Below are 27,522 nucleotides of genomic sequence, written 5' to 3'. Positions count from 1 at the left end.
GCTGTTGAGTGAACAGGAACTATTTAAACATACCTCACAGAGGCAATACAAGGTTGTGGCTAAAAAGTGTGGCTTTCAAGTCCAACTGCTTGGCTTACTTCCCAGCCCCAGCATTCACTACCTCTGTAGTCTTGGGCTGCTGCTTAACCTCTCCAACAGCCACTCTCCCCACCTGCAAAACTGGGACAGTTGACAGCATCCACCTCATCGGGTGAATGTAATGGATAACTCCAAGCTTTTTTAAACTATCATTACTGTCACTACCACCAACAACACACTCTTGCTGGGAGGAACAAATCACAAAGACCCAACCTATATTACGTAACACTCTGCCTATATTATCTGCTCAATCCATGTTGCCAAAAGAAAACCTGTTTAACTGTAGTACCATGCACTGCTCTAAACGCTATACAGTAACTCTTCATAAGTGATTTATGTATAATACGTTAACACTTTAAAAATAAAGTCAGCACTATTATTTTCTCCATTGTGCAGATGATAAAAGTGTTAGATTCAGAAGCGAAATAACTTGTCCAAAACCTCACAACTAATTAAGAAGCAGAGTTAGGGATAGAACCCATGCAAGCTGACCCTAGAACTCTCTCAATAAGGATGTTATGTAACTTTGACTAGCTTTATTTTTTTCTTATTCAGCTATTCTGCCAGTGGACTGAGAGGGGCCAGAGGTTTATGAAACAACATAATTAACCATCCACATCATCTTCAGATGCTAGCATTTACACACAAGCACACACACTCACACACTTCAGTTTGTCTTTTCGTGACTTCTGCTTTACAAGGTAACTCAATGTCATTGGGAAGGGCAAAAAAAAAAAAAAAAAAAAACACAAAGAAAATAACTATTATAATCAGCTATGACAAATTTCTCTTCTCCAAATGCTCACAACCAAAGCCCTTAGTGAGGAAATGTTACACTTGTGTTAGATGTCAGATGCCACATTAATTATTTCAATTAGACTGGTACCAACTTTGATTGCAACCACATGCTTGAGAGAAAATTTGCTCAATGCCCCATGTTTCCCCACTGCCCATTTCAGTAAATTGCACCTCCACCTTCAGATGTCCAAGTAAAATAAACCTGGGAACAATGTGTCATCATTGCTGGCACCCATAGTCAATCACCAAATATGCTGTTTCTGAAATCTATACTCTTCTTCATCCCCTAGTCCGGGCAGCTCTCTCCTAAATTTCTAAAACATCCTCCTAAGTGTTCTGCCATCACTCATATTCATCAATCATCCCAAGAAGTAAGCAGGATTCTTAAGATATAAACAGAATCATGTCACTCTTTCAGTTAAAAAGAAAAAGGAAAAAAAAAAAACCTCAAAAGACTTCCCTTTGCTTTTAGGATAAAGTTCAAGTTCAAGCTCCTTAAGCTAGCTTGCAAGGCTTCTGCTTACTTCTTGGGCCACTTCTTGCCACTGATTAATGACCACACTGTCCTGTAATTTGCACACCCTTTTCCAACCCTATTTAACTATTTTCAATTCCCTGAATGCTCATCTAAGAATATTAAATCCACTTTATAATCATCATCTGTGCTCCTCCTGGAGAGGAGAAAAGCAGAGTCAAGTAATATTACGAGAATTTAAATAGAAAACCTTATAAACAAGGGTGGGCATGGTGGCTGATGCCTGTAATCCCAGCACCTTGGGAAGTTTAGTCAGGTGAATCACCTGAGGTCAGGGGTTCAAGACCAGCCAGGCCAAAACGGTGAAACCCCTTCTCTACTAAAAAAAAAGTTAGGGGTGGTGGTGCATGCCTGTAGTCCCAGCTACTCGGGAAGCTGAGGCAGGAGAATCACTTGAATCCAAGAAGTGGAGGCTCCTGTGAGCTGAGACTGCGCCACTGCACCCCAGCCTGGGTGACAGGGCGAGACCCTGTCTCAAAAAAAACCTTATAAACAACAGAGACAGTTGTGAGAATTATCGCTGCTTGCTGCTGGAAACTAGCATTTTACTATACCCTCGTTCTCTATTGGTACCTTCAAATTTCTTTTCCTGAAGTGTACTTTTTTAAGGAAATGGGTCAGGGATGTGTATTTCTCTCCCTCTATTGTGCATGGTGGGTCACATCTGTAATCCCAGTGCTTTGGGAGGCTGTGGAAAGAGGATTGCTTGAGGCCAGGAGTTTGAGACCAATGTGAGCAACATAGTGAGACTCCCATCTCTACAAAAAATAAATTAGGCAGGTGTGGTGGTACATGCATATAGTCACAGCTACTTGGAAGGCTCAGGCAGGAAGATCATTTGAGCCCAGGATGTTGAGGTTGTAGTGAGCCATAACTGTGCCACTGCACTGCAGCCTGGGCAACAGAGTAAGACCTTCTCTCAAAAAAAAAAAAAAAAAAAAAAAGATTTTGATAACATCTGACCTGACAATCAAATCTTTTGCCAAATACAGAAATCATAATCATCTGTTTCAAAGACAAAAGAAAAGAGAGACAGAGAGATTAAAAACATATATTAGAAAACAAAGAAGTGAAACACAGAAAGACAAACAGATACAAAGAAACAGGAGCCATATCACATTGGTAACTGCATTCCTAGTATCCAGGGCTCGGCACCTAGTAGCTGCTCAATAAATACCTGTTGATTTGCAAGTTGGGTACATGGATACACAAATAGACAGAATTCTAAAGACTGGGAACATTATTTGCTGTCTCTGAGAAATTCATAAAGAAAAAAAAATCTACTCAAACTTGCCTGGATAGCCTGCCTTTTAAAGGTATCACAGATCTTTAACTCACTGCTTTAAAAGGAAAAACACATCAAAAATTGAAGAAGGCAAACGAACTATTTTTAATTTAAAACTTGTTTTTTATTATAGCAAGCATCTTATTAGAGTCTAAGGCAATGAGATTCTAATTTGTGATAAAGTAAAATCATATTTTCATATGTTAAACATTTTATAGTTTCTCAGGGTCTATTTTAAATTACCTATGTATTGTTTACCTTGTATACTTTATGGGGCTTACAGGAAATTTAATATTCTATTTGAATTACAGCAATTTAGAGTTGCTGAGTCTTTCCTTCAGTGTCATTCTGATTAAAGCTATGACTGAATACTTGAGTCCTTGTTTATCTCTGGTTTTAATTAGGATGAACCTATATGCCAGTTTGCCTAGGATGGTACAAATGTGTGCCTATTATGAAGATAGAATTATTAATAACTCTTCATTCTCTAAAGTGTCAGAGTTTAGACAATAAATTATACTGTGACTTTAGTTATATTGTATCATACTGGGGAAAAAAATGCTGACTAAAAAAGATCTACTTAACAAGAAAGTTTCCAGAATACATTGTGGTACACAGCAGAGGCATCATGAAGCAGTTTCTGGTTACGTCCTATATAAACTAACAAACTGATGTATATGCACTGCGCCAAGACCATAAGTTCTTCGGGGGAGGAGCATTTGGTCTTCCACTCTATCTGTATTTAACACACCACCACCACCGCCAGTACAACATGATAGATGGGTCTGAAATATTGGCCTCACAGTTTTCTATTTATCTAATGTGTGTTGAAAAGAGCTGAATTGACATCAAGGACGTACAAGCTGTTGAGGACCATTAGCAATTAGAGGCAAGAAGAACAGATGAGGACTTTTGTAAAGAAGAGCCAGAGAGACAGAAGCCCAAAACAGAAGACTCCCATGAGATTCCTGGCCAAAAACAATCATGAATGCTCATACCAAAGAATCCTGCAGTGCACCTTGTAATGACTTAAGGCGCTTGTAAAAAAACTGAAGGATGTATGGACAGGGAGGAGTTTGATTTCAAGTTCTAGCTGAATTGAAACAGGAGAACCTAGATGAGAGTACCAACCTACACAGACGTAGTAAGGAACACAATTGTTATCTTCATCCCACAGAGAGCAGGGACACAGAATTTTATCTAACCAATCTTGATAAAACTTAAATGTGAGACTCAGAGAGAAATATTTATATCATAACATGATAGTAAATAATGCAGAAAAATGGCACATATGACTCAGCAAAAAAACACTAGAGAAAATATCCAGTAATTCTCAAAAGAGTAACTCTGAAGTTACCTCTGAAGTTTAAAATCAATAAGGAAAATATGGAAACAAATAGCAGTAACATCACCTTACATTTGTACAGTCCTTTAAAGCTCACAAAGTCCTTTTGCATCCATAATGAAATATAATCCTCAACTCTGAGGTAGATGAGGACCATTACCTTCAATGAAAGGAGGAGACAAAGACTCAGGAAGTAAGCATATGGCTGAAAGTCACACAGGAAGTGATTAAGCTAAATAAAACAAGCCTATCTTCACCAAGTGAAGATCCTGGGTTGCAAAAAGAAGGCATGAACTTAATGTCAATCCCAAAAAAATTCTGTGAAATACTATTTTAAAAACTAAGAAAAAAAAATCAAACACCTGTTTTTAGAATCTAGAAAGCATTATGAATGAGTCATTTGGAACTAACATTATTTTCTTTTTTAGAAAGAGTTTTAAGATCCTTAAAAGTTCAGGGAAATTCCAATAGCATTTCAGATAGGGCTGTCAGCAACACAACTGACAGATTCACTCTCAGGCAGACTGAAACCAGATCTTGCCCTGGTCACCACTGAGTCTCCTTTTACTCAGCACACCGGAACATGGTGCTCCAGATAGTTACTGAACAGTTACTGAATGTAGTGTAAGTACATTCTGTCTTGACATACAAATTCAATAAATGCAGGCTAGAAAGGGTAGTAAAATGATTCATAGTGAAACGAACGCCTACAATGACAAGGGTCTGATTACGGGATTGACTTAGACTTGCAAGACCTATCTCATGGCTCCAAGCTGGTCTTTTCCCAACGTTTTAATCAATTTGAAAATATAAAACAATAATCACTATTTCCATGTCAGCTACCTTTATCATTATCAAACACTTATATCTTTGCATTATGATAAGTACATTGCAAGGACACTCTTATGTATTCCTCCAAGCATCTTTTTTTAAGAAATACTATACTCCCATTGCACTGATGAGAAAACTGAGCCTTTACAAAAGACTATGCAATCTTCTCAGGATTACACTAGTGAATAACAAAGCAAGGACGCAGACCTCAGCCTTGCTAACTCCCAAGCCTGTCTTTCTAACCAATATATGTATTACACTTATCAAATCTGTGGAGGACACAGAGCTATGAAGGACATATAATACAGGGAAGGATGTCATAATGTTTTGAATTAGAACTGAAAATACGTTTAACAGATCTCCTGAAGACACAAATCATTTACAGTACTGATGAAGAAAAGAGAGACCACAGCTAATCTGCACAGACCTAGAAAGAAAACCTGGTACTGATAATAGAAATTTCAGGGAATTATTATTTCTTATTGAATTTCCTAGAGTTTTTCAATGCAGGTTTCCTACCTAAAAGTGCTTAACAAGAAGCTGGCTGATGTGTCAGAAATGTTCTACAAGGGTAGAGGTCAGAATATACGATTTCAAAGTCCCCCCAATTTCATTTATTTCAGAAAACATCTTAGAACACAAGGAGGGACTCCAAGTTGATGATTCTATTAACTTACATTTTTCATAATCTGAAACTTTATTTTCCTATCACATTCACCCCAGGTCTGTTCCTACATCAGTGTCCTTCTGAAACATTACTGCATATATTAATATTATGGCTACATATATGCATGAGAAGACTCCCTGCAGCATTATCTGTAATTTTTTTGAAAAAAAGAAATAAACTAGATGGCCACCCATAAGCATATGGTTAGTTATGGAATACTATGCGGGAGTAAAAAGATTGGGTTAAACGGTCAAAGAGGCCATAAAATACGTATGAAATAGTAACATGTCAAAAAGCCATACACATAAAAGATTATGTATAAACATGTTTACAATAGCATGATCGTTCATATCAAAAAATTACAGACAACCTAATAGCAAATGCAGAGTAGGGTGGAACAATTTTCCAAAGAACTAAATTAAGATAAACACTCAACTTGAAAATGGTGGCAGAAGTAAGCTCTTCCTTAAACAGCATATATTTGGAGATTTTGCTTTTTGGTTTCAGTTTTTGCTTTTGTCCAAATTATCTGATATGATTCCTCTTTTTCAGATTGATTAATGGTAATATATTCATGTAAATCAGTAATAAAATGAAAATGTGTGTATCAATGTATTAACTGCACATTTATCTTACTTAAATTCAACTATATGTTTTAGGCAAAAAATCATGGACACTAAACAGAAGCCAGCTATGTCATTGGGTTCTTCACTACACAAGCTGGTCTAAACAACCTTTCAATACAACTGGTTGTACTGAACACTACACAACCTTTCAATACAACTGGTTGTACTGAAAATATTGTGGGTTGTACCTTATATAAAATCCATGTATTCTGTCAATGAGCCTTCAGAAATTTCTGCAGGGAAATTTCTGTTCACTATTAATGTGTGATGAACAAAGGTGAAGTAATGCAATATAAAACAATGATCTTTTTTCTCCCTTCTTAACATTAACTCAAGTATTTTTGGAACCTAACCCCTATTTAAGATGCAATTCCACTGTACATCTAGAAAAAGGACAGCATGAAATAAGTATCAATATTCATCAAACATAATATGAGACATAGACAATCATAACAGCTTTATATACATCATTCCATTTAATGCTTACAGAAACTTTGAAACAGGTATATCTCCAGGGAACTTTTACAAGTGAGGAAACTTAGGCACAGGCAGAGATTACTCACAACCTGAATAGTAAGGACTTTCATTTTATTTTTTTTTTAATGTTGTGCCCTTGCAATTCTCCAGTGAGTTGCACATATAAGTGTATTTTTTGTACCACTTGAGTTCAGTTTCCCTCTGAAACTCTAATGAAAATACCATCCCTCTCCTAAACATTTCCTCCCCATCCTAATGGCCTTTTCCCCAGAAAGGCATGCTCTGGGAAGGCTTAAACTCAGTATGTTGGCTTTTCGAAGTGCTCACTAACAATGTGATAATGAACAATGTGAATGCAGACATCTGCTTGCTTCTAAAAATGACGTCTAGGCTGGAGCAGTGGCTAATGCTGGTAATCTCAGCACTCTGGGAGGCCAAGGCAGAACTGTAAGAGGCCAGGAGTTCAAGATCAGCTGGGTCATCATAACAAGACAAAAAAATAAAACTATTAGCCAGGTGTAGTGGCACACACCTGTAGTCCAGCTCCTCCTGAGGCTGAAGCAGGAGGATTCTCTGAGCACAGGAGATTGAGGTCACAGTGAGCTATAATTACACTGCTATACCCTAGCCTGCCCGACAGAGTGAGACCCTGTCTCTTAAAAAATTAAACAAATAAAGATTATGAAATATAATCTTTTCATCATTCAATGAATCATTAGAGTTCAAATGATTATATCTTAAGTTGAGGGATAAAATAAAACAACATAAAGTGAAAATGAAGCCTAAATATGGCAAAGTGGGATGAAAAATGTCCAATTAGCCTACCCTCTTCTCATTCTTCTGTGTGTAGTCCAGAATAAAGACAAAAGAAAGTCTGAGACAGATAAAAGCATGGAATACAAACATAGACATAGACTACCACAGACATGTTTTTCAACTTTTTTAAAGGGTGTTCTTAGGCTTTATTTGAGCCCCTAATATGGGTTAACTGGGAAAACTGACCTCTTAGAGTTAGGTTAGGGAATATACTTTTGTTTTTGTTACTACATGCAGCTAGGTCACCAGTGGATTAAGTTAAAACGTAACTGGTCTGTTCTTTATAAACCCTTTCATATGTAGATATATTCTGTTTTGACAACCTAAGCAATACCAATAGGAAATTCTGTCTTACTAATATCAAATATTTGGTGACAAAGGTGAATTAATATATTAAAACATTGGTCTCCATTCTTAATACTAAAAGCAATTATCTTCTCATTTCCTATTGAAACACCTGGATAGTTACTATTTAAGCTACAACCAATTAAGAAGAAATAACTGGCTATGCAAATGTGTATTTAGAAGTACAAACTGAGCATCAGAATATCCTTCCTTTAGGCAGTTCAAATGACTTTTATATGACTACAAAGGCTGAATGTATGCTTAAACAATAATGGTACAGAAATACCTCATCACAGCAGGTGCAAAATCTACCATCACGTCACTCAGGTTCATGCCATTTTCAAACACATCTATCATTAGACACTGATCTACTTGATGCAATGCTAGTTAAAATTTTATCCTCACAGGAGATGCATTATGAAATGCAGGCAGACACACATTCAAATGTTTAGCCCAATTTTAATTTGTTTTACATAAAGCTGTTTGTATATGCAATGCACATATCTGTTCAAAAACAAAGTCAATACTCTACCTGGTTATTTCTTCTTTAAGTTTACATGGGTCTTCAGCATAGAATTTGATACCAAAATACAAAGTATATGGAGGTCCAGCTAAAATAAGAAATAGAATTTACATTTCACTAAAATCATAAATTAGTCAAAGTAACAGTATATTATACAGCTATTTACAATTACACTCTAAGAATGTCTAAAGAAACAAGAAAACCTAAGACAAAAATAGCAAGGTTCAGAACTGTGACAGTAGGACCTCGACACATACACAAACGTAGATAAAAGGAATAGCCAAATATACCAGAATGTTGCCGGTTCCTATGTCTGGTTGGTGAGGTTATGCACAATTTTTATTATTTATATTTTTCCCATTTTCTATAGTACATATGTAATTTTTCATAGTGAAGAAAGAAAAAAAATTAATGGTTTAAAAAACACCCACCTATCATCTCATTTTAAAAATAGTTTTAAATCTATCTACAAAAAGCTGAAAACAACAGAAATGCTCATCAGCAGGTGGACTATTTAAGTCAGCCCAGCCACAAGACATACACAATGCAAATGTTTAAACAGACAGAATGGGGTCTGCATGTCCTGATGTGGGAAAGACCAACAATCTAAATTCCTGAGCACAGAAATATGATCCCTTTTGTGAAAAAGTATCAATTAATATATATTTGGTTTTTTAAAAATAGCACAAGAAAATTACTGACTGGCTAACTTTGGGAAGAAGGGTTAGAAAAGTTCTATCCTTAAAACTAATTAATTAGAATTTCCTTATGATAACTCTTACCTTTTTTTAAAAGGAAAAAAGCCATCAGTGAGGCTACATAACAGAATTAAGGACAATATTTGTTTCATTCTTAAACATTTCTGAATCTAAAAATGTGTTCTCATATATTTAAGAAAACCCTTTTCATCTCCTTAATTTACCACAGAAGAACTACGCCTACAAACTTTTTTTTAAATCAGAAACAAAGCCTGGAATTGTATGTACATGGGAAAATAAATAAAAAATAAATAAACACTCATATTGTGCAAGAAGACACAAGCCCCCTGGGTGCCAAATACATTATGCTTTTACTATAAATATTTTTTTATTTCTGAAGGTATCGACCTAATCTGTACTATTTCCAAAACTGCATATTTCCAAGCTGTGCAGCAACTAGATCGAATATACTTTGTTTTTTAAAGGATTTGTTATGTGGTACACCAATTGGAGGTTACAGGTGTTAATTTTGTTTTCCAACAAAAGCTCTCCCACAAATTAGAAAAGATGTGAAGCATGTATCTCAGTAAAAGTACTCGATACTGTCTGACATAAAGTAACCCCAGTCTTGGTATTCTTAACTGAATAAAGCCACAAATTCAGAAACTGGGAAACAAAATTAAATAAAACAAGAATAAAGGTATCATGTATTTATAACATATGAACTATGTTATTATTTATTATTACATACACATACTTAGGTGTGCAGCACCCTGGAACCCTCTTTCTGGCATAGGGGAGACCATCAATATGAGGGTCCTGCCCCCTCCCCTCATCTATGTCTTCCTGTGTAAGACATTCCTTATGCTACAGCTTTTGTTTGTTTAACCACTGTGTATTTCTGACAAATACACCTCTATCCCTGAACATAGATGTCAACAGGCTATTAAATATTTAGAAGAGTCAGGAAGTCCACCCTCAGCTTATCCATCTGTGTCAATCAAGCTCTGTGTTTCTGAGCAGATGGGTCTGCCTGTGCCTGCAGGCAGCTGGGGTTGGTACCTAGGAGGCGGGGAGGAGCACAAATGCTGCCGAGATGGTGCACAAAGGGAAGAGGCCTTCTCCAGGCCCCAGAGCTGCTTCTATTCTCTGGAACGTGACAGATTACATCCTATTCACTAAGCCCACACATTTCAAATGTTCAGTATGAACAGTTAAGCAGAAATGTTAAAAGCACACAATTAAAAACATTTGGTTTTGGCTAATTTTCTCTAAGGTCTTCTGACCCAAACTAGCCCTTCATTTACCATTCACATATAAAATGGCTGTGTTCTAAATATAAGGCATCATTTCCATTTGGTTACATTTCATAATGTACAGAAATATTTCATAAACATTTCATTCTCAACAACAACAACTTGATAACATATGCAAGGCATGTAAAGCTCCAAGGAGTTAAACAAATTGCCTAAAATCACAAGGAAGAAAAAAAAGTTTGCTAATATCTATAGCTCAGCGCTTTGGGGTACACTATTCTATATAGCCTCTCAGGGAAAAACAAAATAATACTTTTAGAATGAGATAATTGTCTCACATGCATCACTGTTTCACAAAGCAATCAAAGGCTACACAAATAAACATTTTGGACAAGGATATGTCTAGCCAGATATTTTTTAGCTTCCTATTCTAACTACAAAAAAACCAGGTGCTGATAATTCAAATTACAAAGTTACTGTCTCAAATCCATGTCATTCTACAGACTCAATGTTTAAGAAACTCTTATGTAAAGTGAAGTTATTATTGTTTCACTTTAGCAAAAAATACAGGAGCCAGAAACTGGGAATCCTCTATCTTTTGTGAACACTAATTTTGAGGTCTTTGATAAGGAGTTTCTCATTAACTCCGGGATAAATAAATCAAGATTATCTATAAGAATTCTAGCAACTAGCAAATGTTCTATCATTTTTGCAGATTCTCCTTCTGACTAATCTATTGGAGATTTCATAGCCATTTTCCTTCACTATCAAATAAATTCATGAGATAAAATGTAAGGACTCTTCAGACACTAACATTTATTCAATTATAATACCAGTTGTTTTATTCTTACTATACAACAGATTTTTAATATGGCATTTTTAGAATGAAAAAGTGGTTCCATCATAGAGTGAATATTTAAATAAAATATTTCATACCATGTAAATAAGTAGACACTTTAAATGTGCTTAGGACCACTTTAATAATGCACCTTAAAATAACAACTTTTTCATCACCTTGATAGAAATTATCAACTTTTTTCCTATAAAAGAAACCTGTGAGTTTATTTTAAAATAATCGGCCGGGTGTGGTGGTTCACACTTGTAATCCCAGCACTTTGGGAGGCCGAAGTAGGTGGATCACCTGAGGTCAGGAATTCGAGATCAGCTTGGCCAGTATAACGAAACCCCATCTCTACTAGAAATACAAAAAAAGGCCGGGTGCAGTGGTGCACACCTGTAATTCCAGCACTTTGGAAGGTCAAGGCAGGTGAATCACGAGTTCAAGAGATCGAGACCATCCTGGCCAACATGGTGAAACCCTGTCTCCACTAAAAATACAAAAATTAGCTGGGTGTGGTAGTGTGTGCCTATAGTCCCAGCTACTCGGGAGGCTGAGGCAGGAGAATCACTTGAACCCGGCAAGTGGAGTTTGCAGCGAGCAGAGATCATGCCATTGCACTCCAACCTGGGGGACAGAGTGAGACTCCATCTCAAAAAAAAAATTATTCCTGAAATTTTTTTTTCCAATTGGTATTTTTTAATCAGTTCAAATAGGCTAGGGCTGTAACTTGTAAACTCCAGCGGTTTCCACCACAGAGGTGGAAATGAAATGAGAAACAACAATGATGCGGATGTTCACAGAAACAGGACTTTCTGATAGCTGTGCAGTCCAGGTTTCCAGCTCCATTCGGAAGCATAGCTACATTCCTATTCATGGATCCATGGGTGCATCACACAACCAGTACTACCACAGGAAACAAGCTGACACGCACAGAAAATACAGACTGAGAATGGGGGTAATGCTTTAATGAGGAACAGAGTTTCAGTTTAGGGATATTAAAAAGTTTTGGAGGTGGACATTTATATTGCACAACAATGTACCTAATGCCACTGAATTGTACACAAAAATGGTTAAAAGGATCCATTTTATATGTTATGTACATTTTACCCCAATTTAAAAAGTATTCTTTTGTACACTTAAGGAACCTCTGTGTTTGTGCTTATAAATAAAAACTTGGGTTCTGGAAATTAAGATTAAGGAATATATACTTAAGTATATTGCATCTCTTTATAATATTCGTATTGATAAAAGCAAAAAGCTAGCTCTCAAAAATGGTCTCTCTCTGAAGACCATTTTTCACGTCACAAAGGCATCTCTTACTTACTGGCTTAGGAAAATGAGCGGTCTGAATGACGAAACCATGCCATGACCCAAGAAACTCAAGCTCTTTAAAAACTTGGGCATTATGACCCATCCCTGCAACCCCCCGTCACCCATTAATGCCTATTTGCCTTTTTTGTTTTAAGGTCAGATTTTTAAAGACAAGCATACAGAAAAACCACAGACAAAATCAATACTAAGATTCACTCAGATACTGATTAAATTTAATCTGAGTTTGGAGAGGGCCTACCAAAACACACAATACACATTCCCATATTCTGGTAGTTGAGTACTAGTACTCACTTCTCCACTTCTGCACCCAACTAATCATGGACTTTGTCATCGTTTTCAAGCCACCCTTTACAAATTAAAAGTTAAATACCTACTGTTGATCAGTTCTTTGTGTTCAGCAAGGGTTTTTGCAGGATCCAGCCAATACTATGTGAGGAAGAAACGGATAATTCAAGAAGTTAGTCTTTAATTACTTCAAGAATATTTGCAAAATGTTATTTAAGCATTTTAAAACTTGTTAAGTGAAGCACTTCACTCATACAGACACACAAACATACATAAGTGTTTTCCACAGCAAGAACAGTAAAACAAAGAAAAAAATGGGCCAGGCATGGTGGCTCACACCTGAAATCCAAGCACTTTGGAAGGCAGAGGAGGGAGGACTGCTTGTGGCCAGGAGTTTGAAACCCCCTGGCCAATATAGCATGGCCCTATCGTTAAAAAATAACAATAAATTTAAAATAAAATACAAAGATGATGCTGATGTTGGAAGAGAGGCAAAGAAGAGTAATGGTATTTGCTGGGTCCCTGGATGAATTATAATACTGATTATAAGGTGACATCCAAATGTTTATGAGTGACTTCTGACTACTTTTCATGGGAAAACAATGTCCTCCAAGTCTCCTTCCAAAGAATCCACCAAGCCAAGTACTACTCTCTTTAGAACCAGGTCTCTTCCTAGTATGTCCTCACCATCTTCACTTCCAATCTCATCCCGACAGGTATTGCTGCTAGGTGTTAGGAAGAAAGCAATCAAATCCTCATTAAAGATCCAGGAGAGCAGTTTAGCACAGTAGCTGAGGGCCTGAATCCCAGGGCAGACCCATATGGATTCTGTTCCATCTCTCCAGAACACATCATTGCCATGTAACTAGGGACAAGCGACTGGACACCACAGGACCTTCCTCATAAGGTTGCTGTGCAGATTAAGTAAGTTAATTTAGGTAAAGTTTTTAGCCCCTAGCTCATGCTACACATGCTAAGAATAGTTAGGTTACCTTTAGTAACTGCCTTTGGCCAGTCTAAGATACCTGCTTATTAATTCAAATTACTAATGGGAATTTCAAGCGGTGACAGAATTTGGGGTCCTAGGAAGAGGCCTTCCTTTAAATCTCACAATTATGAAGTAGAATTATTGAAGGAAAGAGATGAGGTAAGCCTCTAGTTTCATCTCTCCATCTGTGGGATGAGCAGGGCAGAAACCCAGGAAGCACAGAGGGCACTGGAGCTCCTGCAAAAGCAGAGTCAAAGGGATAAGGGCTGCCCTGGAGGCTGAGGGGAGGGCAGACATGGAATCACTCCCCAACTCTCCTAGCCAGATATTGGGGAACCCCAGGATCAAGCTACTCAGTTCCCATTTTCTCATGTTCCTTAATGAAGAAAGGGCAATTCCTACTACAGCAAGGTAGGAGCTGACCCACCTTGAGCCATGTTCCTCCCAGCACTCATGAGCTGGCCCAGTTCCCCACTTTCTTTCCCCTCAGTTGAGGGCAGAAAGCTTGTTCTGCTATGTAACAGTAGCGCTAATTATAAATAGCAATTATAATGCTTTATGCAATCCCTGTACCTTTTATTCCTAATTATGAATAACAATTGTTCACACTATGAATACTATCACTATGAATACGACTGTTGTAGTGTTTTTACTGTAAGATTTTGTTACTATACTAAACTCCATTCACACATACATAATCTTCACTATTTGCCACTCACAGAAAAAAAAAAAAATTTCTATTTTTTGGCTTTTTTAGAAAAGTAGAGTAACCAACATATCTAAGTGTAGCAACTAAAAACACAATGTTCATTATTCTGGTCTTTATCATTTCGTCTTTTTTAAAGGTCTGGAATCACTCGCTTTTAAAACAGAAAATGTATTTGAAGCAGAGGATGTGTCAGTGAAACGTCCTTGGAGTCCACAGCAACTAAAAATGAGGCTTTGGTGTTAAAATAATGACTCCCAGGGAAACTCTGTTCATTCAAGCAGAGTAAAATTAACTCAAATGTTAAGCTGTGTGTTGGACACAACGCAGACCCATCCTTTTATCTATATTAAGCTGTGGGTTCTTTATGAAATGGAAACACTAGCTGAGGGAACTGTTTCTTGCCATTCATGTTAAATAAAAAGGTTTTATTATCCCCTGAATTTTTCAGTGAAGAAAAAACCAAGGTAAACAAACACAAATACTCATTAAAACTTGCATTAGGTTTCCACTGCTACCTTAATGAATTACCACAAGCTTAGAGGCTAAAACAACACCTGTTTATTATCTCAGAGCGCTAAAGGTTAGTGTCTTTCTTTGCTTCAGATTTCACAAGGCTAAAATCAAGATGTCAGCCTGCCGGGGTCTTGGAGAGTTGGTTGGCTAGGGGACCGTATTTTCTAGAGCACAGTATGGGAGGGGGCTTATAGACTGATCATTAGAAGCTCTTCCAGTTTCTCCAGGCGTCAAGGCACACGTAACACAGGTACTTAATTTCAGGCCGTACACCACACTTACACATGAGGTGTCAATATGCATTTGAGACAAGAAGGAAAAAAGGAGCCTCCGTCTTATTACTCTCTATCTAATCTTGTTCTGAAACTAGTAAGAGGCAGAAATCAGAGAGTTTTTAATTTCTCCTCCTATCATCACCATCCCAAAAGACAACCTTTGCTATTTTTTTTTCAAATTTTTCAATTTGATCTATTTTGTTTGTCTCTGTTTTCCTGTGTCCAGAATGCTTTTCAGTCATTAAAGCCAGGTAAAGAAAATCGGAAGAAAAGTTTTAACCACATGTAATGGGAAAAACTGGTTAATCTATCAAAAATTTTACATTAATGATAATCTGTACAATTTTAAAATAAGTCTCTTCTTAAGAATGATTAAATTTGTGAGATGAAAAAAGTAAAATGACAGTTTCAAGATAAGTTAGAAATTACAATTCTGCAGCACAAAGAAGCAGGAGCAAGACTCAGTCAGAGGCTATTCAATCAACTCACTGCACATTTGCTATGCTAAGTGTCACTCTAGAGCTGGCCACGCACAAATCTCATTTGATCAAAATGGAAGCCAGGGGTTACAGAGGTCAGACAATGATAAATGCCCAAGAATATAAATAATAAACACAAGTCACCAGGTTTTAGAAGCCAAGATCTTAAAATCTAAAATCCACTTACATTCAACCAAGGGAAAGATGTAACCTTGGAACCAAAGTAGCCACACAATGATGGCACCTGTCACAATTCATTGTCAACAGGCAATCAAACACAGCATATGTAAGATCACAGTGAAACACATCAGCCTGTTATTCTATAGCCTAAGAGAAAAAAAAGGGCACAAGAATTTGCCACTATTGTCCTTAAAACAACATCCCTGTTTTAAGGACTACATCCTGAATACTGGTCATGGAGTGCCAATATTCTGGAGGTAGATTCTAAAACTAGGATATCATTCATTTATTCATTCATTCATTACTTATGGATATCCACTATACATGTCCTTTACAAGACATGTCAGACATTGTCCTGGGTAGTATGGGAACACAAAGTTGAATGATACCCATGACTAACCTCACACTCACAGCCTGGCAGGAGACACACAGACATATAATTATAATACAATGTGATGAGACAATAATTACTTGTGTAAGATGAGTACATACGAGATAATAAAATCACGTACAAAGAAAATTAACCGTAGGGTGAGTATAAGATGGCTTTACTGAAAAGAAAATCATTAAATAGCATGTTTACAAAAAAACTTTCTCAAAACACATAAATGAGGGATAACAGAGCCTTAAATCTGTATAAAGCACATGTCTATCCACTCAGCTGTTATTAAAGCAAGTGAGTACTTGTCTACGTATTAACACAGAATGTAATACTCCAAGTCCTTTACAACTGAACACTCTATTGAAGTCAGTGTTGCCCAACAGCTAACAAATACTCAGCTAAGCAATCGGTATTCATGGGGAACTTCCAGAAAGAGAATTAGTCCATTCAGTCTTTCCACCTGCCCCACGTTACGTAAAGAGGTGCAGAAGCTGAAAGCCATGCAGTATGGGACCCTAAGAGACTGTACTTTTGAAGTCTTCCAGAGTTCCAATAGAATAAACCCTAAAAAATTTTAAAGAAAGGACAGCATGCAATAACAAGAGCTGCTTTATTGCATCTTATTTCACACTGGGTCCAATGTCGAATCAGAGAATGGCTTCTCTGAATTGTACCCTGATGTGCCGCCTCTTGCCTAGCCAGATGGTCACAAGGAGAAACAGCCCTATCTCTCATTCTCTCTCAACACTCAAGCTGTCCATTCTCTAGGATACTCACTCACTTTCCCCTTCCCCTCTCCCCTCTCTCTCCTATTTCAAATGTATATTATGTAGTTTGTATATGCTGACAATGAGATCCCATTTTGCAGGAAGATAACAATGAACCCAAACAGACCCTGATCTCTTATTCTGATTTCATACAGTCTGCTTCTAACAAACTCATCCTAAACACTCAATCACTAAGGAGACATGGTGACAATCCTCTTGGACTCTGTCCCTTTGCCAGAGTGGAAGAGGTAAAGCAGCTAGATAGCCTTACCACTTCAGGCCTGTCACTCTTAATCACAGCACTGATATAACCCGCAGAGCAGTAACACACCCTTCTTACTCTCTGACAGTCCTGGCTAAATGCCCTAGGCTACTTTCATCCACTTTGGCTGATAATGTCTCAATTTCATCAATTTCCTAGGTAACAGTCTCAGAATTAGGTTTTGAAAGTCTAATACTGTCCAGCCAATCAATATCCTAACCTTCAAAAGATATATGTTAAATTCAGGGTCCAACCTTTTCTTTGTCAACTGTTTTGGAGTCTCCTAGAATTCTAATAGAATAAACCCTAAAAAATTTTAAAAAGAAAGGACAGCATGAAATAATGAAAGTTTTGCTGCATCCTATTTCACCTGGAGTCCAATGCTGACTCTCCTTTGGAGAATCTAAGAATGCTACATTGAGAGTTACTTATGTTTCCTGTAGGCCAAAGAAAAGCCCTTAAAAGCACACACAGTTTTCATTAATATAGCAAAACAACCTCTTGATCTAAGAGAGTAAAAACAGAGTTGACCATGTATCAGGGACAACAGAGCCACAAAGATCTCAAAAGTGATACAAGTCATTCTTGGGGAATTCTAGGACTTAACATAATTCACATATGTTTCAAGGAATTCAGGACTTAGGTTATAGCTATTTGTGCTTTTCCCACTGCCCCTGTAAACAGATCTCAGGCCCTCTAAGCAACATCAAGAGGATGTGGGTTTTAATTTTTTCCTTTATATGAGTCACAGAAGCCTTAGCTTATCTTGCATTAATGACTAAAACAAGGACCTGCTATTGGAGTGATCTACAGGGAGGAAGGGCTAATTATAACTAGCTCCATTTTTCAGCAAAAGTGAGTTTCAATGAATCTTTCTTGGACTATGTGGGTCCTCATAAAGTGTCACTGGCCCTGGGAATATTACTCATTTCTCACCCATGGAGGCTGACACCACTCTAAGTTTATAGAAATGCAATAATAACAGCTAGCATTTATTAAATTTTTGCAATGTGACAGGCACTGTTGAGGACTTCCCATGTATTTACTCTTTTAATCCTCTTAATAACTCTATGAAGTAGGAACTGTTATAATTACCATTTTAGAAATGAGGAAAAGGAAACACTCAGTAGTTAAACAACTTGCCCAAAAGTACAGAACAGCAGACCCAAGGAGCTGAAGCCACTCTATCTTATACTCAGGCCAAGCTACTTTGTAGAATATTGTCTGAGTAGCAATGCACAACTTAAATTTCAGGATTCTTACACTCAACTAATACTCTTTACCCAACTCACTCTAATATTCTGACTCCACCAAGACACCCAATTCACTGACCCTAATACCTTTTCATTGCCCCTCGCTGATGCTCCCCACCCATGTCATTTCCCTCACTATTCATTATAATCGCTCACTTGCAAGTGTGCTCAATTCCCTTGCACAGACTTGCTTCCATAATATCCACGGAGAAAAAAAAAAAAAAAAACCCACCCATGGGTAATGCCAACTCCCAGCATTCTCTTTGCTGGCACCCCAGGAGATAAACGTAACTGGAGGTTCAAATTGCACAACCATAGGTGGGCTGACTTTATATTCATTACCAACAAACCAAGGGAACCCTTGGTATCACACAGAATCCTACTACATTTTATTCTGTCATTCTCCTTGATAATTCTTGATACTTTCTCCTCTGTCCTTAAACTTCCAACATCTCTTTTCTCTTCCTCACTCTCAGCTGAAGATCTTCATTACTTCACTGAAAATGGAAACAATCAGAAGAGAAATGTATATGCATCCTGGCCCCATCAACTAACCTGCCTGCATCTGAGCTTGTGTTCTGCCCTCTCTCTGTTGCTATGGAGGAATTATCCATGCACCAGTCAAGCTCATCCTTTTCTCATCTATTCAGGAATGTGGTTCCAGCAACTTTCTGTTCTCTTTCCTGCACCATGAAGGTTTCCCTTTTGACAGAATCATTCTTGGAAGGATGATACCTTTATTTCTCCCATCTTCAAAACAATAATAAAAACCTTTTTTGACTCCCATACCATTTCACCTCTGTGCTCTGAAATAAATCTCTGGATGAGGAAAAAAAAAAAGTCCTACACTCCATCCTTTCCTCTTGATCCCACTTTAGTATTTACTGCAATGACCTCCACATTGTTCAATCTAATGACAGACACAGTCTTCATCCACATTCTTGAAATATGTCAAGTTTCTAGAACACTCCTCCCTCCTGCTTCTACCCCCATCTCACTGGCCACGTCTTCAAAATTTGTTTCTGGTTGCTCATTATTTCACTGAATAGGAAAGTCTATACTGCTTGAGCTCATATCTCACATCAAGGGTCATGGCCTTAAATGCCATCTATACACTGACAACTTCCAAATTTATAGCCAGACCAGAATTCCCTGCTAAATCCAACTGCCTACTTGGCATCTCCACTTAGATGCCTATTAGAATCTCAAACGTTACATGTCCAAAAGAAAACTGATGGTTCTACTCCCTTGAAAAAAATTTGTTCTCCTGCAGTCTTCGCCATCTCAATAAATAGTACAGCACTCTTCCATCAACTCCAGTCAAAACCTCTTTATCTCCTATCTCTTCTATCCACCTGCAAATCTTGCTGGCTCTGTGTTCAAAATATACACAAAATAGGTCAAATTCTCACCACTCTCAGGTCCAAGCAGCCAACACCTTTCACTTGGATTTCTTCAATCACTCTTTTAATGATGTCATTGAATCTGCCCTTGCAGTTGGAGAAAATTGTTTAAACACAGGTCAGATCAGTTAACTCTTTAATATCCTCCAGTGGTTTCCTTTCTCATTCAGAGTAAAACTCAACATCCTTCTAATAACCTATAAGGCCCTCCATGATCTGGCCCCATTCCCACTTCCTACTATGTGTTTTTAAGATGAAGTAGCAAGAAGGACCTTAAGGAGAATATTGGCAGAAGCCTGAGGGCTTGCAGGGAGGCTGTCTCTAACAGCCTCAGTGAAAGCAGAGAAAGCTATTGGAAACAGAAAAGAATGTGAAATAAAAAATGTACCTAATGAACTAGATGATTCAGATAAGTAGGTTTCCGGGACTGCTGAAAGTTATGATTGGCTTCATTTTGGTGCCTATAATGAAATGTATGAAGAGAAAGATAAGCTAAAAGGAAAGAAGAACCATTAAAATATAAAAGAGCAAGTACTTTTTACTGAGTTTGAAAATAAAACTTTCTCATTCCTAGTCCTATCAGAACACAAACAATGCTGCAATTAAGATACCACTTCTGGGCAAAGAATGAATCCAGCATGCTGTCAGGTAAACATGCTATAACTGTAAAATCCTTTATTAGATGTAATCTGATAATTTATAAGATTTAATACAATGCCTCATGGACCCCTTCAAAACAAGATTTTCTAATAATCTTAAGGGCATTGTGCCCCAACAGCCTTACAGGGAATCTAAGGTACAGAAGAGGTTATTCCTGAACGATTTGTGTGTGCTGCCTTTGTCTAATAAAGTTAATTTGAGGTTGCTTCATAAGAAATTCACAAAAATTTTTAGAATAATTGTACCAGCTTGGGCTGAAAAACACAGAGATACTATAAACTGAAAAGAGGCCTCTGAACTCCCAATTTTCCTTAGGCAAAACGCAGGCTGAGAACACTACTCCACTGCAAATACACACTACTTTTTATGACAATAGCAAGCAAGCCCAGACAACAGAACCAACAGCCCAGAAGATACGACCAATCATCATAGTAAACAACGCCTGGACAATAGGACCAAGTCCTAATCAGAGAAATGACCACATGTGTCTGGCTAGATTTAAAAATGAGTAATACGGACTAGTAATTGTGTGCCTCCTGTTTTGCCCCTTTCTAACTGGAAGCATTTATACAGGTTATCCTATGCATATTCCACCACTGTATGTTTGGTGCGGGGTAGACAGGAAACATTTATCTTATCACCTTAATTCACACATCTTCAGATCAAAAGGAACCGTACTCAAGGAGTTAAACTTAAGGGATAATACTCAACAGACTGATTTGAGAAGCCCAAGTCTCATGTCATAATAAATAAGAATATTGGGGACCGGGCGCAGTGGCTCACGCCTGTAATCCCAGCACTTTGGGAGGCCGAGGCAGGTGGATCACGAGGTCAAGAGATCGAGACCATCCTGGTCAACACGGTGAAACCCCGTCTCTACTAAAAATACAAAAAATTAGCTGGGCATGGTGGCGCGTGCCTGTAATCCCAGCTACTCAGGAGGCTGAGGCAGGAGAATTGCCTGAACCCAGGAGGCGGAGGTTGTGGTGAGCCGAGATCGCGTCATTGCACTCCAGCCTGGGTAACAAGAGCAAAACTCCGTCTCAAAAAAAAAAAAAAATATTGGGAAGCCTTGGAAGGAATGAGTATATTTTACATGTAAGAAGAGAATAAATAATTTTTGACCAGAGGAATCTCATTTATTAAAACATGTCTTCAAATTAGTCAATACTATTCCTACAAAAGGTATAATGTAATAATATTTCTCCCCTTTAAATGTTACCTGGCCAAGAGTAAAAACAGTATATGGTATAGTGATGGAAAAGAAGGCTAGAGAAGAATCTACAGATTACAGATAGGGCTCAGATCATAAACAGTCTTGTATGCTTAACAGAATTTCAATTTAAGCAGAATACTATGGATAGTCAGTGAAGTCTCATAAGTAGGGGAACAACTTGATAACATTTGCATTTTAATCCAATCACCCTGACAGCAAGTAAGAGAGTGGGTTAAAGCAAAGCAAACCTGCAATCCAGGAGCCTACGTAGGCTACTCAGGTAACTCAGGGAACACTCTGAGCACTGGAAATTGGAGTGGCAGTGTGTGGTTAGGAACGTTGCCTGGACTTTTCTGAACTTCAAACCAATAGAATAGCACAGAAGTAACATTGTGCGGTGGCAGAAATAACTACCTGCCTTCTGAGACTTGGTCATGCACAGGGATATGACCTTTGCTCCTTCCGGTATCCCTCCCTGCCTTTGGGCTCTGGATGTTTGCCCTAGTGAGGAAGCCAAGCAACAACATGTAGAGTCCACAAGTAGGTGCTCCATCCCCAGCTGAAGCCCCAGGCAACGCCAACATCAACTAGCAGACATGACTGAGACTTCAGATGACTCCAGTCTCCGCCCTTCATGCTTGGCCCCACAAGCCCTGCCAAAGTCGCAGATCCACAAGCAAAATGTGTGTTGCTATAATTTCAAACCCCTACATTTTGAGATGGCTAGCTACACAACAATGAAAAACAGTAATATTTCCAAATTTATACAGACCTGTTCTATCTTCATTCTTATATTCAACAAACTTGCTGTTCCTCCTGTGCTTATGACATCTGTGAACTTGATGTGCATGCCCTTTATATCTTCATCCTGGGTACCAGCATAGATGTTATATGCCCTGTAACATACCTAGAAACCTCCCTCCATCCAAATCATTCAAGAAACCAGAGATAATCCACATCATTCAAGAAACAAGAGATGACTCTCAAAAGTCATCCTAAATAATTATCTTTCAATTTAGCAATTTTTCCATTTAGTCCACAAATACATCATATAAACGTTTCTGTATATATTTGACTTCCAAATGTACTAGTTTTGTTACTAATAAAATGGTCTGACGAAAGTGGCTTTTTTAGTTACTGAAAATATACTGGATTCTAGGGACCTACTATTACATGTCTTCAGAGCCCACCAATCATTTTTTTTCTCCTCCAAGATGGAGTCTCACTGTGTTGCCCAGACTGGAGTGCAGTGGCATGATCTCAGCTCATTGCAACTTCTGCCTCCTGGGTTCAAGCAATTCTCCCTGCCCAGCTTCCTGAGTAGCTGAGATTACAGGTACCCACCACCACGCCCGGCTAATTTTTGTATTTTTTAGTAGAGACGGGGTTTTGCCACGTTGGCCATGTTGATCTTTAACTCCAGACCTCAAGTGATCCACCCACCTTGGCCTCCCAAAGTGTTGGAATTACAGGCGTGACCACCAATCATTTTTTAAACATGCCTTCCTGCCATGATATGCCTGTGTCTAGTGGGGCTGCCCTACAATTGCATCTAATAGACTGTTTCAAATGTCTTAAGACCAGGGCACATAATAACCAATGTGTGCAGACTTCTTCCTAAAATGAAAACAAACATGGTTTTAGGGATCACAGATTTTCTACAGAAATTCCTTTCTCAAGGAAAGTGCTGAGTCCTGTGAGTGGACTGTAAGGTAATCAATTTGGGCTGCTTAAGAAACCTTGGCTCTTTCTAAAGTTTCAACTACATTTTGGATAAGTTACAACACATTTCTAGTGAGCCATCACTGTATACAGAATATGATATCATTTCATCTTGAAATAAAATCCTAAATTTGCCATGTCTTTAAACTGTAATAATTTAAAATATACAGGTAGTTAAGGTTTATTTAAACTCTGTCATAGAAGCTGAATATGAACGTAGTCTTAGCTAACCAAGTAATCTGGCACAAAGGAGCCAAGGCAGCCCAGAGAGCTGTGACGTAAGGAGGGTCCAGGTCCCCTGCTCAGCACCACCCACACAGTTGCATCAACTCCAGCATGCACAATTCACACGATTAGCACAGCTGCACACCGCAGCCTTGCCCCTTCTCATCTGCAATTACAGTCTCTTTCTCCCTAAATGACCTTATTTGGTCTCATGACTTTAAAAACCTAGAGACTCCTAAATGTGACCCCAGCCTCCTAGGAACCCAAACTACTCCCCTAATATCTCTGAGACTTCGAATGGACATTTTAAACCCAACATATGCAAATCAGAACTGACTTCCCAAACTAGCTCTCTGTCACTCCTCACCTTGATATTTCCAGTAGATTCTTGTACACAGAGCCTACAATAGCCTGCTGGGCCCTATGTCATGGGTGCCCTGCCCACCTTCCCACTGCATCACCCACTTTCTTACAACTCCAGCATCACTAGACTCCTCTCAGCTCCAGAACACCTCACATCTGTCTCTGCCTTGGGGTCCCCAAACCAGTTGTTCCTCCTGCCTGCCAGGCTCCTCCCCTTATCACTCCAGCCTCAGTGTAAATATCAAAGAGGTCTCTTCTAACCACCTGTGGTGTTATGAAAACCAGTATATATCACAACACCTCAGGTGGTTCATCAACAAAGAAATTGAAGACCAATCAATCAAAGCATATTCTGCTGGTTCCTGGGTCATAAATCCCACAGCTCTTATTAGTACTCAGGAAACAAACTCTCTCTCCTGCCCTCCTTTCACCTGCCCCAAGTAGGACTCTAATCTTCCCCCACCTTTCTGACTGTGGGTCTTAAGACCTTCCCCTATGTTCGTGAAGATCACGGGAAAGTGGAAATCTCTACCCGGAGAAGGTCCAGCCCTATACACCTGGAAAAGGAATGCTGACATCATGACACTTCCATAAAAACTAAAGAGGACTTGGGGTCCAAGGAGCTTCCAGGTAGCTGAACACATGCAGGTTCCTGGAGGGTGGCATGCCCAGGGAGGGCATGGAAGCTCCAGGCCTCTTCCCCCATACCTCACCCTACATATCATTTCTTCATCTATATCTACTACAGTATCCTTTATAATAAACTGGTAAATGTGTTTCCCTGAGTTTTGTAAGCCACTCTAGCAAATTAATCAAATCCAAAGAGAAGGCCATGGGAACTCAAACAAAGCCAGTTGGTCAGAAGTTCCAGAGGCCTTGGCCAGGAGCAGTGGCTCACGCCTTTAATTCTAGCACTTTGGGAGGTGAAGGCAGGAGGATCGTTTGAGCCCAGAAGTTTAAGACCAGACTGGGCTACAAAGTGAGACCCTACTAAGGTCTCCAAAAAAAACAGTAGCAGTAGTTCCAGAGGCCTGGACTCGTAACTGGTGTCCAGGGGTGCAGACAGCAGTCTTGGGGACTGAGCCCCTAACCTATGGGATTTGATGCTATCTCCAGGTAGATAAGTGTCAAAACTGAATTGGAGGACACCCAGCTGGTATCCACTGCTTGGTATGTGGGGAAAAAAATACTGACACATATAATCCCAGAAGTTTTTTCTACACTGATGATTGTGGTGATGTTAGAGCAAAGGCAAAACATGGTTGAAGAGTTTTTCTCTACATACCACCCAATGGAAGGGGCCTTCACAAAACCGTAGCATATCATCTTATTTTCAAAGCATTCAGTGCCTGATATTTGAACACATTTTTACTGTCTGTCTCACCCTGGAAATAAACTCCCTGACACCAGGGACCTTGGCTCTTACTCACCACTGTGCCACACTTCCTGAGACACAGTGGCTGCTTGGTAAGTATCTGCTATGTGACTGAATGGAGATGAGCAATAGCAAATGCTCATCTTTCCTCATAGTCCCAGGTCAGGATGCTGATACAAGTAAGGATGTAACTCTAAAAAATTTTAAACACATGGTAAAACCCTGTCTCTACTAAAAATACAAAAAAATTAGCTGGCCATGGTGACACACGCCTGTAGTCCCAGCTACTCGGGAGGCTGAGGGAGGAGAATTGCTTGAACCCAGGAGGCGGAGGTTGTGGTGAGCTGAGATCGCGCCATTGCACTCCAGCCTGCGCAAAAAAAGCAAAACTCCATCTCAAAAAAGAGAAAAAAAATTTTTAAACAAAAAACCTCCTGAATAAATATCCTCTATAAAATATCCTGCAACCCCCAAAACTGATGGGTATCATGAAAGAATAAACTAAACTCTAATGTATCATCAGCTTTTAAGGGCCCACTTCTGTTAATTCTCTCAAAATTCACAATCCAGCAGGGAAAGCAGGTAACTCCCACGTTCCCACCAACCAAAAAAGCACCTGCACAACTTTTAACAATTCCGAGAACATCTCTCTTATTGGAACAGGTCCTACAATGATAGACAAACTAGTCACTTAGCTTTTAGTACATGCAATAAACTTGTAATTTTATAAAATATAAGTAGAATAGAAAATATTTCATAAAATATATTTTATTAGTAGGCTACTGACACATTCCAATTAAATTGTTTGTTATATTCAAGGAGAAGATCCTAAGATTCAGAATAATGTTAAATCAAGGTTAATTTATCAGAGCTTTGTGCTGAAACTCTAAAGTTTAAAAAAAAAAAAAACAGTTTCCTATAAGAAAATGTCTAAAATCATTAACTCTAAAATTACTGTTTTCCCATTAGTCAATCAATCAACTGTCTGAAATTCCTTCCTTTATGGTTCATTCCGATTTAACCAGGGAGAAAGATAGTCTAATTTAATAAATGTTCATAGCAAAGAAACCAACAATATTCCTTTCACTTATGTATATAACTAAGACGGTATGGGTCACAGAAATTTCTCAGGTACTACATTTATTGATAATAATACCTAGCATACCTACCTACCTGGTTTTGTATACAAAAATATAAATGTATATGGATATATACAAATATATACATGTATATATATGTTGACATTTCTACCATTCCTGATAGTTAAGTACTCTGTACCTTGTTTACGATTGCTGTTGTTGCTGTTTTTGATGAAAGCTTTTAAAGTTCAGGAACACATGTGCAGGTTTGTTATACAGGTAAACTCACATTGTGGGGACGTCCCATTCCTTCCACCTTCTACCCTCCTCCTTTTCATTTACTTTTAGTGAAAAAGGCACTGGGTGCCATTAACGAAGAAAACTTTCTCTGCAAGACAGAATTTAGCCCTTCACCTCCCTACCTAGAAAACCACAAGGTTATGAAAGCCATAGGATAAAATACTCTATTATATATGACCCATGGAAGACACATTCATGCCTACAGTGATCAACCATTTGAGGGAAAGGGGAAATAAAGAACTGAAGTTCATGATGGGTCATGGAGCTGATCCTATACAAACCTAGGTCCTTCAAGAACAGTTTTTGAGTCCATGTCAAAATCAACAAAGAAACTGAAGGCCAATCAATCAAAGCATGCTCTACTTTTCCCGATGCAACAGTGACGAAAGCATGCAGTACACCAAGCAACTTTGAGGGTGCAGTTTGAGAGGCTCCCTCCTCAGAACTTCCCAGGGTTATTTCAGGCATGTCAGCTGGTGATTTCTCGTGGTGCATCACATGATTGTGCTCAAAGGAGGGCAGACTCACTCTAAACAGAAAATGTTCCAGAAAAACATCATCTCTTCTTATTAAACCCTGTTTAACCATGAAGAAACAAAAAAATCTACTTTT

At 38.4% G+C, this 27,522-nt stretch overlaps 1 protein-coding gene across 1 annotated transcript in view; it reads right to left on the bottom strand.

Annotated features, from left to right (window-relative positions):
* The window catches only part of EPB41L4A (erythrocyte membrane protein band 4.1 like 4A), a 263,329-nt gene that overhangs the window by 112,365 nt on the left and 123,442 nt on the right, over nt 1-27,522 (bottom strand). Inside the window, exons 3-4 of the mRNA XM_017527203.2 lie at nt 12,849-12,900; nt 8,357-8,435 (exon numbers count right to left, since the gene is read on the bottom strand). Of these exons, the coding sequence (XP_017382692.1) occupies nt 8,357-8,435; nt 12,849-12,900 (131 nt within the window). The remainder of the gene's footprint in view (nt 1-8,356; nt 8,436-12,848; nt 12,901-27,522) is intronic.

Source organism: Cebus imitator, unplaced genomic scaffold, assembly GCF_001604975.1.
Source record: "Cebus imitator isolate Cc_AM_T3 unplaced genomic scaffold, Cebus_imitator-1.0 Scaffold46, whole genome shotgun sequence".
NCBI lineage: Eukaryota > Metazoa > Chordata > Mammalia > Primates > Cebidae > Cebus > Cebus imitator.
The sequence above is the reverse complement of the archived record's forward strand: the minus strand, read 5'-3'. Positions and strand labels throughout refer to the sequence as shown.